This window comes from Aulonocara sp. 'chitande type north' Nkhata Bay, linkage group LG19, assembly GCF_057382095.1.
Source record: "Aulonocara sp. 'chitande type north' Nkhata Bay isolate Kocher_YH1m ecotype deep benthic linkage group LG19, A_spYH_male_GT1.1, whole genome shotgun sequence".
Taxonomy (NCBI): domain Eukaryota; kingdom Metazoa; phylum Chordata; class Actinopteri; order Cichliformes; family Cichlidae; genus Aulonocara; species Aulonocara sp. 'chitande type north' Nkhata Bay.
In genome coordinates this window covers 22,087,807-22,103,209 of record NC_141362.1, presented here as the reverse complement: position 1 = coordinate 22,103,209, position 15,403 = coordinate 22,087,807, and the positions used below count along the sequence as shown (strand labels likewise).

The following is a 15,403-nucleotide window of genomic DNA, read 5'->3' as shown; positions in this document are numbered from 1 at the left end:
CAGACACTTCCTCAAGAGAAACAGATCCACAGACCTGACTTTAAATTCACCCACAACGTCCGATTGGACTGGTAGCAGGAAGTGGGTTTCGGATGAGTGTCTTCCTCGGGAAAGGACCCAAAGTTGTTCTGGTTCTATCTTCTCAGAGCAAAATCAGCCCCGCCAGAATGGAGTAACCTCCCCTGAAAAGATCACACAGACTGCCAAGGAGGGACCACAAACCCAGCTCTGCCGGGAAAGGCCAGAAAGGAAACCTCTGCTTCCGAACCGAGACCTGTCTTTTAAGAACAGGTCAGACCAGAAATTGACGGGTACACAGAAGTTGCCTCTTGGATGTAGTTTGCTGCTAGTCGGCAAGGAAAACTTTCAAGGATCATCCACAGACAAACCCAGTTCTGAGAATGGCCCTGTTATGCACGAGAAAACATCCTGTCATGCAGATAACAGCAGATTAGGAACCATCAGCAAGTCGTTTCCTCGTTCTGTGGGGCCCAGGATAAAAAGAGCTCTGTCCAGAGTGTTCAGAAAACCTCCCTCAGGTGTGAATAGACAACTGCCTAAGCTGCTTGGAAAATTTACAAGTAAATTTCACTGGAGACAAAGAAGAGACAAGAGCCTTAGAGACACCAAAATGGGTCAAAGGAAATGTACCATTAAAACTACAGTCTCGTGTGAGGAGCTTGACCAAAGGACTCTGTTTGAGAGCATTAGACATAGACGGTGGCATAGTACTGAGGCTCTGATGAACAAGACTAGTAGATGGATCGATGAGCAGCATGGACTGGTTGGATGGGAGGAAGAGCGAGAAGTCAAAGACAATGGGACATCAGACTGCGAGAGCCTTTTCTCTCTTGATTCTCTGTCCTCTGCTTATGCCACAGCTCTAGCAGAGCAGCTGAGACATGAGGATGCAGCTCAAAGCGAAGCAGAGAGTGAAGACAGTCAGATGTCTAAAGATTCACTCAGTTTGGAGAGCACTGTTAAATTCTCAACAGTGAAGAGATTTAGCCAGACACTGGTACCAACCTACTCACTGGTGACGGATTCCACTGATTCATCCAAGCTGCACACTAAAACAGCAGAGACCAGTTTTGAGTGGGACAGCCGTCAGAAAACTCTCGTAATCCCAATAGAGGCATACTGGAGCCATCAAAGCTCCCCGAAGACAAGACAAATTGATACAACAATGAAGCCTTCTTCTCAAAGCTCATTAGTAGCAGATTCTAGAGGCAGAGACACTGTACATAAATTAACTCAGGACTTTGGGAATGTGGAGGCTTTAACCAGTAGCCCACGCTCTCTGAGCAGCTGCAGTGTGAGGGAGCCAGAAAACCCGCTGGTTCTCACTGATGCCTGGTCCTCCACAGATGCAGCAGAGAGTCCCAGGATGCAGAGGGATTCTCTACCTTTTCAAAGAAACATTATGTTCCGACACGCAGAGATCAGCAGCAGTAGTCCCAGTCCGACAAGTATGAATCTGTCTGGCTCTCAGGTTGGATCTAGAAGCCATAGCTCTACGTCCACTAGCACTGAAGGTGTAAACATGAAAGTGGAAGAACACGACCTTGAAGTTTTGGGGGGTTTTCAGGCGCTGACAACACCAGACAATGCCCTGAAGTCTGATAATCAGAAGGATGTAAGGTGTTGTGCAGAGTGTTTAGGAGAACCCGCAAAAATGAGAGATCCTTCTATTACAGGTACTCCAATTTTCAGTTACAGTCAGCATCCAGCATCTTCATTAGATCAAATGGAGACTGAAATTTCCCAGACCACACAAACAACATCAAATTTGATTCAGGTGTTTGCAGATTCCTCCAATATGATGTTTGCTGACATTACAGTGTCCTCTGACCATGAAATGTGCAGCTCATTGTCTCAGTCAGTAATCCATTTCTCCACAAATCCTACAAACCCACGTGAAGTACTGGCTGAGATGCCTGAAGCTGCAAGTCTCTTAAAACCTTCTACTGAAAAGGCAAGAGTATGCAGTCTCGATTGTGGAACAGAAAAGGTGAGAGATTTACAGCAGTGTAAGTTTACAAATGCAGAAGATGCATTTCTTATAAGGGATGGAATCAAAGACGCTGAGCAGGCCACTGCACTACAGCAGGAAGTTGATAAATCAACTTGTAAAAATTCCAGGAAGAGAAACAAAGACAAAGAAGATACTTTCATGGGCAGCTTGAAAATACCAAATACACAGGACAGCAGCGAGCTGGTAAGCTTCTGCTGTGCATCAGGTGACAGCCATGAGGAGATTTGCCCTGATGACAATAATAGCACCGGGGATTCTAATAAAGAAGAGCCTGCAGTAGAAACTAGCAGCAGAGGATGTGATTCTGTTTGTGTTGTTGGCAGCGTTACACAAGATACAGTGTCTTCAGTTGCATTGCCAGTATCTGATTGCAGCAGTGGGAAACTTGAACCAAGTCGTGGCGTCTTTGAGGACTCTCAGTTTGGGCTTCAGAGTCATGAAAAAGATTCACAGAATAGTATTTCATTTGGCGATAATAAAGTAGTCCAAAAGGTGGGTGTAACCCTAAAGGAACAGTTTGTAGAAACAGAACAGAGAGAATCCCGAGTGAATAACCATGGAAAAAACCAGGAAAGGGGAGAACACGTATGCAAGTCAGATGCTATTTGCAGCACTATTGATCTGAGAATCGCAGAAGTGGTGAAAGAGCACATGAAATTGACATTGATGGATAGTGATGGGGCCAGGAAGAGCTTGAGTCAAAGTCTGAATGCCTTGTCATCATCTGCAATTCATTTTGTTTCAAACAGTAATGAATGTAGATGGACAGCAAAACATCTGCGAGATGAAAGGAGTAATCAAGCGAAAGAAGGAACAAACCTGAGTGGACATCCTACACTGGAAACTTTACTGATAAGTAAAAACAAGGTGGATAAAAGTGAGCACCTGGCTTCAGCTATGGCAGCTGAATTGAGGAATAGCAGCACGGTTGTATGTACTGAAGTGACGGAAACCTTTGACAGCGCTCATAGCGTGTCTGATGGAACATTAAACAAGCAGGTCTTCAGCCGCTGTGTTTTCCAAAACTCACTTCCACATATCCACTCAAGTCTGACTCTGTGCAGCCAGGCAGGGTGCGAGCACGCTAGCGACTCTTTGTCAGCAAGTGATGCCTTTGTAACACAAAAACAAATTAATGATGCAGGCAAACGTGAAATAATAGCTAATCTTCATCCAGTTATTACTGATATTTGCTCCAAAAAAGCGGACAGCCAGACAGATCCCCCAGCTTCCAATGCTAAGCAGACATGCCCACAACTTAACCAAATAAGCCCTGAAACACTTTTCACCACTGACTGCATAAAAGTGAATTGTAGCTGTACTGCTATGGGGCGCACAGGTGTGGAAACTGCATCGAACGTTGTCAATAAAGATAATTATTCACCCAAACCAAACACGCCAAAGATGATTCAACATTTCCAAACCAGTGGCGAAATATCTGGAGCCATGAAGTTATTAGCTGGTGGTGGATTACATCAGTTTAAAGCAGACAGAAGCTACAGCAACCAGAACACACCCCGTGGTGAGGATGTCTGCATGAAAGGCTCGGCTGGGCATGATGTAAATGTTGAACGAGACACCACAACAGGAGGCAAACCTTCTGTCACAGCACAGGATGAGTTCAGCTATCGACAGACTGATTCCGATAACTCGTCTCAGAGCTGCTGCAAAAACAAACCCCCAAATTTATCTGAGTCACATCCCAAATTTAATGAAAATACTCAAATCATTAGCAGTGGAGATTGCATAATGAAAAGTGACAAAGAGACTTTGACCCAACCATTCGTGCCACACAATCGAGCAGTAACGGCGGAGTCACAATCTAAAATGCTACAGCAAAACTGCTTTAAAAATCCAAGTTGTTTTAGACCTGTAATCGCCAAAGAGCCCAAGAAAAGCACAACTGGAGGCATGTTAGGAAATTCTTCTCTTATGATGCAAAAAGGCAAAACTAAGCGGTTCAGAAAGTCTCACATCAGGACCTGTCCCACATCTTCCTCTGACTCCTCTCTTAAGTCATCAGACGAGGATGAGGAGGACCACGCCGCCACTAGGATGCATCACAGCAGGCTGGCATCTAAATGGGTCAAGCTTGACATTCAGAATGATGTCAAACCTGAAGTCAGACAGCCAAGAAAAAGCAATGCAGGACAATCTACTTTAGCAGCAGCAAACAAATCAAACGTGAAGACTTTTTCCCATGGAAACCCCGGCAAAAACGAAGTTAAGCTTAGTAAAGCTTACACGCTAAAAAGACACTCCTTACCTCTTCGGTCAGTGTCACAGAAAACGGAACAAATTAGCCCGCATGCAAACAAAAAGGAGCCACAGCATGTGCCAAAGTCTCAAGACTCCCCTATTCATTTTGCATCCAGTGACATCAACCCTTATGTTCACCAGTGGCAAGAAGACGACTCAGGCCAACATTGCTACCCAGCGTTTGGAAGTGCTGCTGACCTATCCAGTAATTCTCCACTTTTAAACAGCTCAGAGAAACGTATAACAAGGTGCTGCAGTGTCGATAATGGTCTGAATGAGCAGAACTCTCCATTTAATTCTCATCTTAGCACATATGCTACAAACAAGGGACTCTCTAGTACTCTTAGTAGTGTGGAGGATTATAAAGAACAAGCAACTAAAACATCTCGGCTTACACCCTGTCAACAGGCATTTGCGAATATCTGCAGTTGCCCTGCTAATCTGACAGCAGACAGCGGTTCTTCAGTCAACAGTGTTCCTGGCGATCCTGGCAACGCTTCCGGTCGAGTAGATGAAATCATGTTTGTTTACTCACCTGAGCAAGAGTGCCAGACGAGCAAAACAAACGCACAAAGGACATGCGAACACAGTACTCAGACTGAGCGTGAGCTTCAGGCGCAGGGTAACGGTAAGAACTGTAGCTCTCTGAAGAGGAAAGATCGTCACAAAAGGAGCAACACAGATGTACCCGCGTCACAGAAAAACAAGGTGGATATCACAGAATCTCCAACTTGGGCCAGTATGGAAAGCATGTCAGCTCACATTTCTAAGTTAATCAACAGCACCTCAAACCTGCTGGGGGACGTCCAGGGAATGAGGACAGGTGAAGTTCGCAGTTTCAGTTCAAGGAGTATTAACTTCTCTGATCTTAGCACATCTTACGTCGAGTCTAATGGTGGCACCAAGAGAGACTGCTCAACTCAGACAGCTGCAGATGTTGGGATCCAGACTGAGAGGCTTGTAGCTCCAGCAGAGAAGAAAGCTGCTGTTCTTCTGTCACCCAGTGAGAAGTCTAAATCTCATGAAGTCAATGTCATAGTCAAAGTGATTGGTTCTGATGCTGTGAGTGTCTCTCAAGACAAAAATATCCACTGTGTGGTAAAAACAAAATCTAACACAGTTGAAAAGATGCAAAGTATGCCTGACCTGAGGTTTAACACCTCTGTTTCCTCACAGCCTGCGAATGACCCTCTCAAAACTGCTCGTGCAAAGACTGCAGCTGACTGTCAAAGGCGTGTAAGGTCTGCTTCATCTAGAGTCTCTGAAGCACTGGGCCGCAGAAGTACTGCAGTCCCTGAAATCACCCATAGGTCATCAAAAATCTGCTACCAAGAAAATCACAGCCCTTCATTAACACACCTCACATCTCCTCATCTGAAGAAAATGGTCACATATACAGACCGTGCGTCTTCTCCTATTCTTACAGTGGGAGCCAGATTACGCACGAGGCTCAAGGGTAAACAGTCGGTAACATGTTCTGCAAAATATAAGGCTCAAAAGACAAACCATCCCTCTGAGGATGACAGCATGACCATTCCTTCTGTTTCGGATGGCAATCGGATGTCCTTACGGGATTGTGATTCTTCCTCTGACAAATTAGAATCAGTATCACTTGAGAAAGTGAGTGAAATTAGTTGCACAAGCTCTAAAAGATTAGATAAGTGCTCTTCAAGTCCAAATCCATCAATGGAAACATATGCAGATTCTGATGGGAGACATGTGAACTATCAAGACAAGGACAACCACAAGCTCGGGTCCAAATGGCCGGTGGCATCCCCGCAGTGGACGCCTACTTCAGCAAATGGTTTAATTTTGCAGAACCACATTTCCCCCACATTAAAACAGACTGATGTGCACAAACAGCAGGCATCAGACTTCAGAAGACTTGTGCCTAATGCTGGGGATTTTAACTACAGTCTATCTCCATTCAGCGACAAGGCTGATCAACCTCAAGAGGATGATATAATGTCACTAGCACCCAGTGAATGCAACACAGATGTGCTTGTGAACATTGAACCTGTCAGCGATGTGTTTCCTTGTCAAGATAATCAGAGAGTCCCGGAGGACCTGCCTATGCACAACAAGTTCACCAACTGGTCGGGGGTCAATCAGCAACAGTCAAAATGCTCAAAAAACCTGACCACATTTGTGACCAGTGAGCACAACAAACGCAGAGAGTGTGCCGAATGGGGTGAAGTCGGGAGCTTTGGTTCAAATGCAGAATCTGTGGCGCAGAGCGACAGGAGGGCAAAGGAGATAGTGAAGCTGCGACAGGAGAGAGAGCAGGTGATGGCGACGGTCAACCTCAACATGAACCCGACACCACTGACTGTGGAGCTGGCAGAGGCTAAGCTTCATTACAGGCTGGGAGAGACGGACACGCTGCTAAAGATGTTGTCCCCGAGGTCCAAAGAAGAGCTTGTGACGCCAGCTTCTGCTTCTACAAAACAGCAGCTGTATGATGTGTAAGGATACAGTTGCCACAAATGCTCTATTTTGACATAAGATTTGCTTTAAAATGTTTAATACACACCAAAGTGGAAATACCTAATTAAAAAATCCAAAAGAAATAATAATAATATTCTCACCTGACATTCAGTGCCAGCTTTTAAAGCATAAAACGCTTTCGTAATTGATACTGCGGATACATTGATATTTTCTAAAACTGGTCTTCTCTTAGACTTCATTGACATTACTGTTTTTTAAATTGGATCTCTCAGGCATCGCAGGAGTATTGAGGGTTTGAGGCAGGAGAGGGAGGAGCGCCTCCAGACTTACCGGAGAGCTCGTAGCTTGAGTCCGAGCAAGCACCCACGCCTCCGTCCTCAGGAGGCTGCATCTATTGCAATGCCCAGTCGGCACAAAGAGCATCTTCAAAGGCTTCGGCAAGAAGTGATAGAGAGCGCCAGGTGAGATGCTGAGTTTCACAAAATCAAAGCACAACGGGCTCCTTGAATCTCACATTTCGTGCTTAGGTTTTCAGGAGTGATGTAAACAGAAAATCTATTTGGCTCTTATTTGTTTTTACTGAAGAATGCCAGATGCTCCAAGGGAAGAAAGCCAGTATCCATCTGACATTGAGCAGCTGTTGCGGGACTATGGTCGAGCTCGGGAAGAAGCCAGGACGGAGATCGCAAAGGCACGAGAACGACTGCGAGAACGGACTGAGCTTGAGAAGAGGAGGCTACAGCAGCAGGCCCTATCTCAGGAAGACAAGGTCAGTCAGATCCATATCACAGAGAATAATTAAAGATCCCAGCCAGTGAACTCCAGGGTCTTCATCTTATCATGATAAAAGTGACTATAGAGGGGATCCTGTGTGCTGTGCAGCATTTAGATGTTGTTGTAAATGTTTGGATAAATAGTTTTGTCTGTATGAACTTGACTCTAGGTGACGTGTGCCGGACAGGATGACTTGAGGCATCGGACAAGGATAAGCAACAGCACTTTGTGCACGGGGTCCAGTCTGAGTCTTTCCTCTGGACCAACATCAGGGTACAACAGTGGCAACACCACCCAACTACAGCAGGGCAACAGACCAGTTCGAACAGGACAGGTCTGTATATTAATGCTACATGATACATTAGATTTGAAATGAAACTGAGATTTAAGACTGAGCTAAAAAGGCTCAACTTTTCTTCTGTCCAGATCATGAAGAATGAAGGGCTGAAGGTTGGGACACGTCCTCCTATTTGTGCTCCACAGAGTGTGAAGACACAGAGAGGGTGGCTGTCAGCCCAGGGTAACAGCAGGACAGTTAATCACCAACCCCAAATAGATTTGGGCAATAATCATGATTAATTATTATTTCAATAAGACGTCCAGATAAATCATTGCTATTTCAGGCTTTATATTTGCCTTCCTTGGAAGCTTTGGCAATTTGTTAAATATGGCGACTAATAAATGAGATCATTGCCCAGGTTTGTCACCACTTCTTTACCCTCTTCTTTACACCCTCTGTATCTAAATGTGCTAATAATATCATGTGATTTATTAGACGTCCAACAGAGCAGCGGGTTTGAACCTCTGATGACTTCATCTCCGGCCTGTACACGCCAGCGGACAGCATCCGTCGGCTCCTCGTCTTCCATATCGACAACCTATCAGGACATCACATTCAGTCTTCTCGGTCGAGCTCTGGCTGAGGTAATATAGCTGAAAAGTCAGCTGTAGAAAAACGTGCTCTAGGAGAGACATTCTAATTAGTATTTTGTATTTGAGTTGAAAGATTCACATAGTAATTAACTGTCCTTTATAAAAATTTCGGGTTTATTCTCACTGGCATTTGTTTTTGAGGTGAGTAAGACATTTTTTTCTCGACAGGTGCGACTGGCTGCCTCAGGGGATTTTGGCAACTTGGTGACGGGCAAAGCCGCAGCAGGCTGGAGGTGAGCATTCTCCAACCATCTCCCCTTTTCTCGATTTCCTCCGTGCCTGCTCCAGGATAATTTTGAGCAAGTAGACAATTTGCAACACAAAAATCATTTATGTGCTATTAGAAAATGAACTCTGTCTATCTTTACCCAGTTACCAAGGAGATGAACGGGGAATTCAGGCATACTACAAACCCTCTTCCTGCCCATCTGTCCACGGTTTCCTGGGGGCTGGGGAGCTGGACAGACCACCGGATAGCCTGTGGAACCTAATCTCCCAGCTGTCCAAGAGCCACATGTACAATCAGTCAGTCCGCTCAGTGTGGACACGACCACTAGATGACAGCACTCAGCTTGGTGAGCCAACATCCTCATAGGCAGCAGTTTTAATGACAGTATATTTAATCTTGAGTTATCCTGAATATCACAATTTTAAGGAGATTTCTTGAAACTTCATTCCTCCCTATCCATTCATTTGTTATAATGCTAGTAGTTAAAACATCATCTTAAAAAGTAAGATGCTTATTTTCTGAGAGAGTTCAAAAACTAAAACACTGCTTAAACGTCATTGCTCAGAAAGAAAAACTGATGAATTATGTAAGGTGGCCTTGTGCAATCTGTTTACCTTGCAAAAACCTTTGTGCTTTTGCTAAAAAGCAAATCTTAAAAATAAAATATAATATTTACACTTTCATCTTGACAGCAAAACTATTTATATTTTGTGCTACGCAGTTAATAGAGCCTGCAAATTCTTCTCAGCGAACGCATCTGCATCCATTAACTATCTGTACTACAGCGTGGTTCAGCACAGTCTCATTCATCACTGCCAAGTTTGTTTTATTACGCGGCCAGCTCCATTCTCACACCTGCAGTGTGTTTTCATTTAATACCTGCAGCCCACCACGAGGCCTTTTTTTACTTCTGCTGGCCTCTTGTTCTCCAAGTTTTCATTCTTTGGATAATTTTTGTTTTTTATGCAAGCATGTAGAATTTAAACTAAAGTATCAAATCACTGTATCGTGAATATGACATTTTATTTAGTGAACTTTCTTTCCACCAGTCTAGTATCCCAGTATTAAACAGAATTGGTGCTGGATAATTAAAACACGTAGTAGAACGTACTGAAGGTACATGATTTGTTTGTAGTGTAGTTTTTCTTTATATGTGACTTTGTTTTTTAAATGTTGTATTTATTGATTTTTGTACAGCATACACAATCACAAAGAACAAGTAAGAGTCTGTCAGACACTAAAATATACATAAAGAATTGAAGATAAAGATGCAGCGGCCCGAGTTTGAGTCCAACACGAGCCCCTTTGCTGTGTGTCTTTCCACTCTCTCTCACTGCTCTCCTGTCCACGCTCTTCTGTTACACTATCTAGCATTATTTTTATTACTTTTTAACAGATGGAAGTCTGAAAAAGGCGAGATATGTCATGTGTGGTTTGTTGTGAAGATTATGAGTAGGCTCGTTAGTGTATTCATGAAAGTCTGAGAAAGAGCCTTGCGCTCAAACATCACACTGCAAATAAAATCCTTGCACAGGAGCTGTTTGGTTTGTCTGTTTCTATAGTAGTAAATCTATTTCCAGTATTGGGCTTTTATTACATTGCCCCAGTTGTTTTATTTCCAGGTTTGTATCGACTATACTTGATCATTTTCACGTATCTCTCCATTTTTGTTTAGTTTACATTCTCACAGATTCGTCCACCTGTCACCTCAGCCAGCCGCGAGATTTCTGCTGCATCAGCTCGCAGTCCAAACAGGTGAGCACAGCTTCAACATTAACCAGCCGGCGTGCATGATTACTGTTCATCTCTCTTGTGTAAGGCTCAGGGAGTATGTGCAGCGTTTGCATGCTTTAGCTTGACAAAGAAAAATCCAGATTACATTGTAGTGCAAACAACAATTTAACAGCATGTTCCTCATCCACAAAATGTTAAACATGCTATTTAGATACTACTCATGCTTAGAAGTCACCGAGCATAAACAACACTCTGACTCAGAGGCAGTGGGTGTGGAGGAAATCATGTCAGCTGTTGGTGTCGGTGTACACTTGCCTCCCGGCTGATCAAAAGAGTGCAGCGGCACCTGTTTTATTGATATTGTTTTCTCTGCTGCAGGGTGGCCTGCACGTGCTGGCAATGCAGTCTGTGTTTGAGGAATCTCTCCCTCGGCCCAGTGTGGACGCCATCCGTGGGGAGATGTTGCCCAGTTGCTGGATCTTGCAACCAGTTAGACGTAATGAAAAGGAAGTAACCAGAGTCATCTACCTGCTACAGGTAAAATATGCTTGCCAGAAATACATCCGCAGGCTCTCATGCATCACTCCCTATTTCACTGGGTGCAAAAGTAATGCGTTCACATAATTCAGAAGAATAAATCTGACCTTTGTGAAGGTTATTATGTTCGGTTTCTTTTTTGTGGTCATTTTGGAGGCTGCCGTTTAAAGGCCAAAATACCTAAAAGACATCTTTCAGTGAATTACTTCTATATTCCCACTGTATTACTTTTAGATATACGTAATAGCGCAGTTGTGTGTATTGCAATACAACCAACAGAAGGGTAGCAGAGTTGAAGTCTATGCATTTTAACTTCCAGTAAATCAGTCTTTCGAGCTGATTATTGAGGCTGATTGTGCTGATCTAAACAGCAGGATGACTTTATGGCTCTCCACTGGCAGGCTTATCACTATTAGGGAAATTAGTTTCGTGGAGTAGAAGCTTTTTTTTCACCTTCCACCAAGTTTACCACAGGAGCAGCTGATACAGCACAGACAGACTTCACTCAGAGTCCATCTTTATAATGAAAACATAATTGTATTTTTGTATTTGCTGTGTTTGAGTAACTTGCTCACTGGACATTTCATTAGGTATACCTATTTAGCTACTCATTTATGCAAATATCTTATCAGCCAATCGCATGGCAGCAACTCTGTGAACTACAAACGGATGGGGAATAAAGGTTATTTCAGTGACTTTAAACATGCCGTGGTTGTTGGTGCCTGACAGGCTGTTTTGAGTATTTCAGAAACTGCTGATCTACTGGAATTTTCCCAGACAACCATCTCAAGAGTTTACAGAGAATGGTCCAAAAAGTTATGTGGGTAAAAATCCCTTGTTGATGCCAGAGGTCAGAGGAGAGTAGCCAGAAGCTGACAGATAGGCAACAGTAACTCAAATGTAACCACTTTAGGCAGCCAAGGTATGCAGAAGAGCATCTCTGGTGTACAGCAGCAAAAGACCACAACAGGTGCCTCTTCTCTCAGCGAAGAACGGGAAACTGAGGCTACAATTCACACAGATTTACCAACTTTGGGCTGTAGAAACATGAAAAAATGTTGCCAGGTTTGAATCTCGTTTTCTGCTGTAATATTCAGGTGGTGTTGGTGTAAACAACATGAAAACATGGATCCATCCTGCTCTGTATCAGTGGTTTGGGCTGGTGGTGTAATGGTGTGGGGACTATTTCCTTGACGTACTTCAGGAGGCCTTGGTACCGATTGTATCAATGCCTTTATGATCGCAGTGTGTCCCCATCTTCTAATGGCTGTTTCACTGGATGTGCAGCTAACAAATCTGCAGCAACTGTGTGAGGCGTGGCTCTCATGTCAATGTGAACCAAAAATCTCTGAAGAATGTTTTCAGTACCTTGTTGACTCTTTCCACAAAGAAAATGGGGTCCAGCTCATAATTAGCACGGTGCACCTAACAAAGTGTCTGGTGAGTGTAATTTGCAGGCTGTACTACATGGATGTCATTTGTTATCTCCGTTTCCTCTTCTGTTTATTTTCAGCTGGACCTAGGAACTCCATCTTTTCCTCACCGTCTCGTGAACACTGTTGCCAGACGACAGGCAGCCGTCATCGCCGATCTTGACGTTTTCCTTTCTTCGTAAATCTGCAGGACGCGCAAAGACGCATCATTAGCAGCGAGCACTTAGATCCTCTCCATCACGGAGTCGGTCTGTCTTTTGAATTTGCACCTGAAATGTTATTTACTTGATTTTTTTTTAAGGGCACTGTTACATTTTATATCCAGACACAAAGTTGAAGCAGCTTTTTTTTTTTCTTAATGAAGGTATTTTTGTAAAATATTGGTGTTTTTCTATATTTGTGCATGCACATGAATATTTTCAAGACTGTTTTACCAAAGATGAGATGTTTTTAAATGAATGACTTGGCATTACAGTTATTGCCAGTTGCTTTTAGGTGCTTTCAGGTTGAGACCACTTAAGTTTCCCCTCTAAATCTTATATCCCCCTGATAAATAGCAGGCATTTTACCTCCTCAGTGACATTTTTGTCTGTTTACTTTCTTTTATATGTTGACTGACAGATGCAGCCAGTTCTGTTAATGTTTTAAATCCACCAGTGTACATCTTTGACTGCTTCCTCGCAGATGCACATAAAAAAAACACGGTGTAGTGATAGACAGAACAAAATAAGACAATTTTCACAAACTTCTCTTTAGTCCTTTTCCCGCTACATTTGTGTGCCTACAGCATTTCCTCACATATTCAATAAGATTAATTCAGCAGAATATGACTTTCAAATATCTCTTAGCAATTCTCACAAATGGAAAAGAAAGATATGTAAGCTATATACTGTATTTTATAGTAGCACCATGTAGGCAAACCTGGAGGAATGGTAAGGAGTTGTTTTGTAGCTGCAAATGTTAATCAGCTCACTGCAAAAAAACACGAGGGGAAAAAAAGTTTTGTAGCAAAACAAGGAAGAGGAAAGTTGGGAACCTTTTGACTATTATCAACTCTTAAGGGCATGAGGGCAGATCAGTTTTGAACCAGAACATGATGGTTCATGCCTTCATGTCAAACATGCAACGTGTTGATGAGACTATTATCCAGCTCCAGGGTTAAGCTCTCATAGTTTTCAGTACCCCGATTCTGCATGAGGTGAGTTTTTAAGGTCTTCCCCTCCCACTTGTTTCTGAAGCCTGTTATTGATTTAGTTTCTCTTGCCTTCTGTTTGAAATGCTGTTGAATGTGTTATGTAGCTGTTTTTCGGAGTGCTGTGTTTGTGGCTGCTTGCACAAAACCTTTTATGCATTTAGTAAAATTGAAGAGGATTGTAAAAAGGTTGTTGTTTTAATGTGTACAGTTCTTTAAATTAAGATGAGAAAAGGCCAGACTGCTCTCAGACATTCCGGGTCTTGTGTATTTGGATATGAAGCCATGTTATGCGGAGTCATTAAAAGACAATGTTGACTCTGAAAGTTCAACTAAACCTGTTCCCTGAGGCACCAAAGAAAAAGAGACAAGTGAAAAATGCAGTAGGAGCTGTATGGAAGGTTGAAGGAAAATAAAACTTTAGCAGGAAAAATTAATTGCAAGATTTTAACTTGTCAGAATTTTGAGATGCCTAACTCAAAAGTTTGACTTACAGATTGCAATTTTAATATTGTCAGTAAAACAAACCTCCGTACAGCTTTTTGTAATAATTTCTTGGTTTTTTTTTTAATAGCATATTTTTTATTTCTTAAGAAATATATATATTTATGTTTTTCTGGTGTGATATGTATGTATTTTATTATAAGCGCCATACTTCTTGTTGCTAATAAGTTGTTATTAGCCATTTTTCAAATAATTTGTTTGTTTTTTATGACACAGAAACTGTTGCATCAAAACCTCTTGTGTGTTCAGTTTTAGTTACCTTGTATGTAGCAAGCAGAACATTTACCTTTAGTGCTGACTGAAATTCTTTTTGGATATTGTTGTACTGAAAGGTGATATTAAAAAAACAAACAAACATATTTCTCCGTGTGCTTCTGGGTTAGAAACATTGTGTTGCACTATATCTTTAATGAAGTTTCTAATAAGATTATATCGGTGCAGTTATATCGCTTAAATGGTTTCCAAATGAGCTTTATTCCTTTTTTGATGTCATTTCTTCTGACTCTGACTTCATCACACAGGTGTGTCCACTCTCCATGTCCTGGCCTCTCTTCTCTACCTTGGAGGTGACATTTCTGAAAGGGTCTCGATAGGTAGGTGGGTAGTTGCCGTGTGCGCGATTAGAGCCCTTTCTGGGCGGGGTGGAGTGCACTGAGGTGGGGGTAGGAGGCGTTGCACAGGACATCAGAAGTGTCTCTGCCATTTAGAGTCACCAGCCCTTGTCAGGAATGTCCGTCCCCTGCGCGCACATATCATGTACTGGATGCGCCAACTTTATTTTTAACTCTGCAGGGTGGGTCACTCGCCTGGCTTTCAGGAATGACCGTGAGCGCGCGGCGCCTTCAGCCCCTTTCCCTAGTCCCCAGTGTAGGACTGTGCCCACCTCGAGCTGTGGAGACCTCTGTGCGCTCTGACCAGGACCCCCACTGAGTCAATGGGATTATAACTGGTTTACTGGCAGGAAGAAGACTAAAGATAAACACTTTCGGACAGAAGAAAAACCAGAAGCAAGTAAGTGTAAACTGAAGGCAAAACTAATGTGCCATTGCAAAATTAAATTAATGATCTTTGTGCAAATAGTAACGGAGCCGTGTTCATTTATTTAGACTACTGTTCGCAGTTGTTTGTTGGTTAAGTTTCCTCCAAAGTACCTGTTGATCCGGGCTGTCATGTTTAATAATAACGTAAAAGCTCTGGATGATTTATCATTGTTATAATATTCACTGATAAAACCGCTAAACATTGTTTTAATAAAGCTATATACAAATTCCCAAGTTATTAATTTGTTTTCTTTTACTGTAAAACAGCCAGGGTGGAGTGCGTCT

The 15,403-nt window shown here is 42.8% G+C and overlaps 2 protein-coding genes across 2 annotated transcripts in view; both read left to right on the top strand.

The window, feature by feature from the left end:
- The window catches only part of stard9 (StAR-related lipid transfer (START) domain containing 9), a 41,491-nt gene extending 27,054 nt beyond the window's left edge, over positions 1-14,437 (top strand). The window contains exons 22-32 of the mRNA XM_086273703.1: positions 4-6,759; positions 7,015-7,203; positions 7,328-7,511; positions 7,686-7,850; positions 7,943-8,036; positions 8,292-8,440; positions 8,618-8,682; positions 8,822-9,024; positions 10,354-10,433; positions 10,791-10,949; positions 12,463-14,437. Coding sequence (XP_086129829.1) covers positions 4-6,759; positions 7,015-7,203; positions 7,328-7,511; positions 7,686-7,850; positions 7,943-8,036; positions 8,292-8,440; positions 8,618-8,682; positions 8,822-9,024; positions 10,354-10,433; positions 10,791-10,949; positions 12,463-12,564 — 8,146 coding nt within the window. The 3' untranslated portion in view covers positions 12,565-14,437. The remainder of the gene's footprint in view (positions 1-3; positions 6,760-7,014; positions 7,204-7,327; positions 7,512-7,685; positions 7,851-7,942; positions 8,037-8,291; positions 8,441-8,617; positions 8,683-8,821; positions 9,025-10,353; positions 10,434-10,790; positions 10,950-12,462) is intronic.
- Positions 14,438-14,811: 374 nt separating this feature from the next.
- The window catches only part of sptb (spectrin, beta, erythrocytic), a 45,022-nt gene continuing 44,430 nt past the window's right edge, over positions 14,812-15,403 (top strand). Inside the window, exon 1 of the mRNA XM_086273969.1 lies at positions 14,812-15,089. The gene's annotated coding sequence lies outside the window, so the exon portion shown is untranslated. The remainder of the gene's footprint in view (positions 15,090-15,403) is intronic.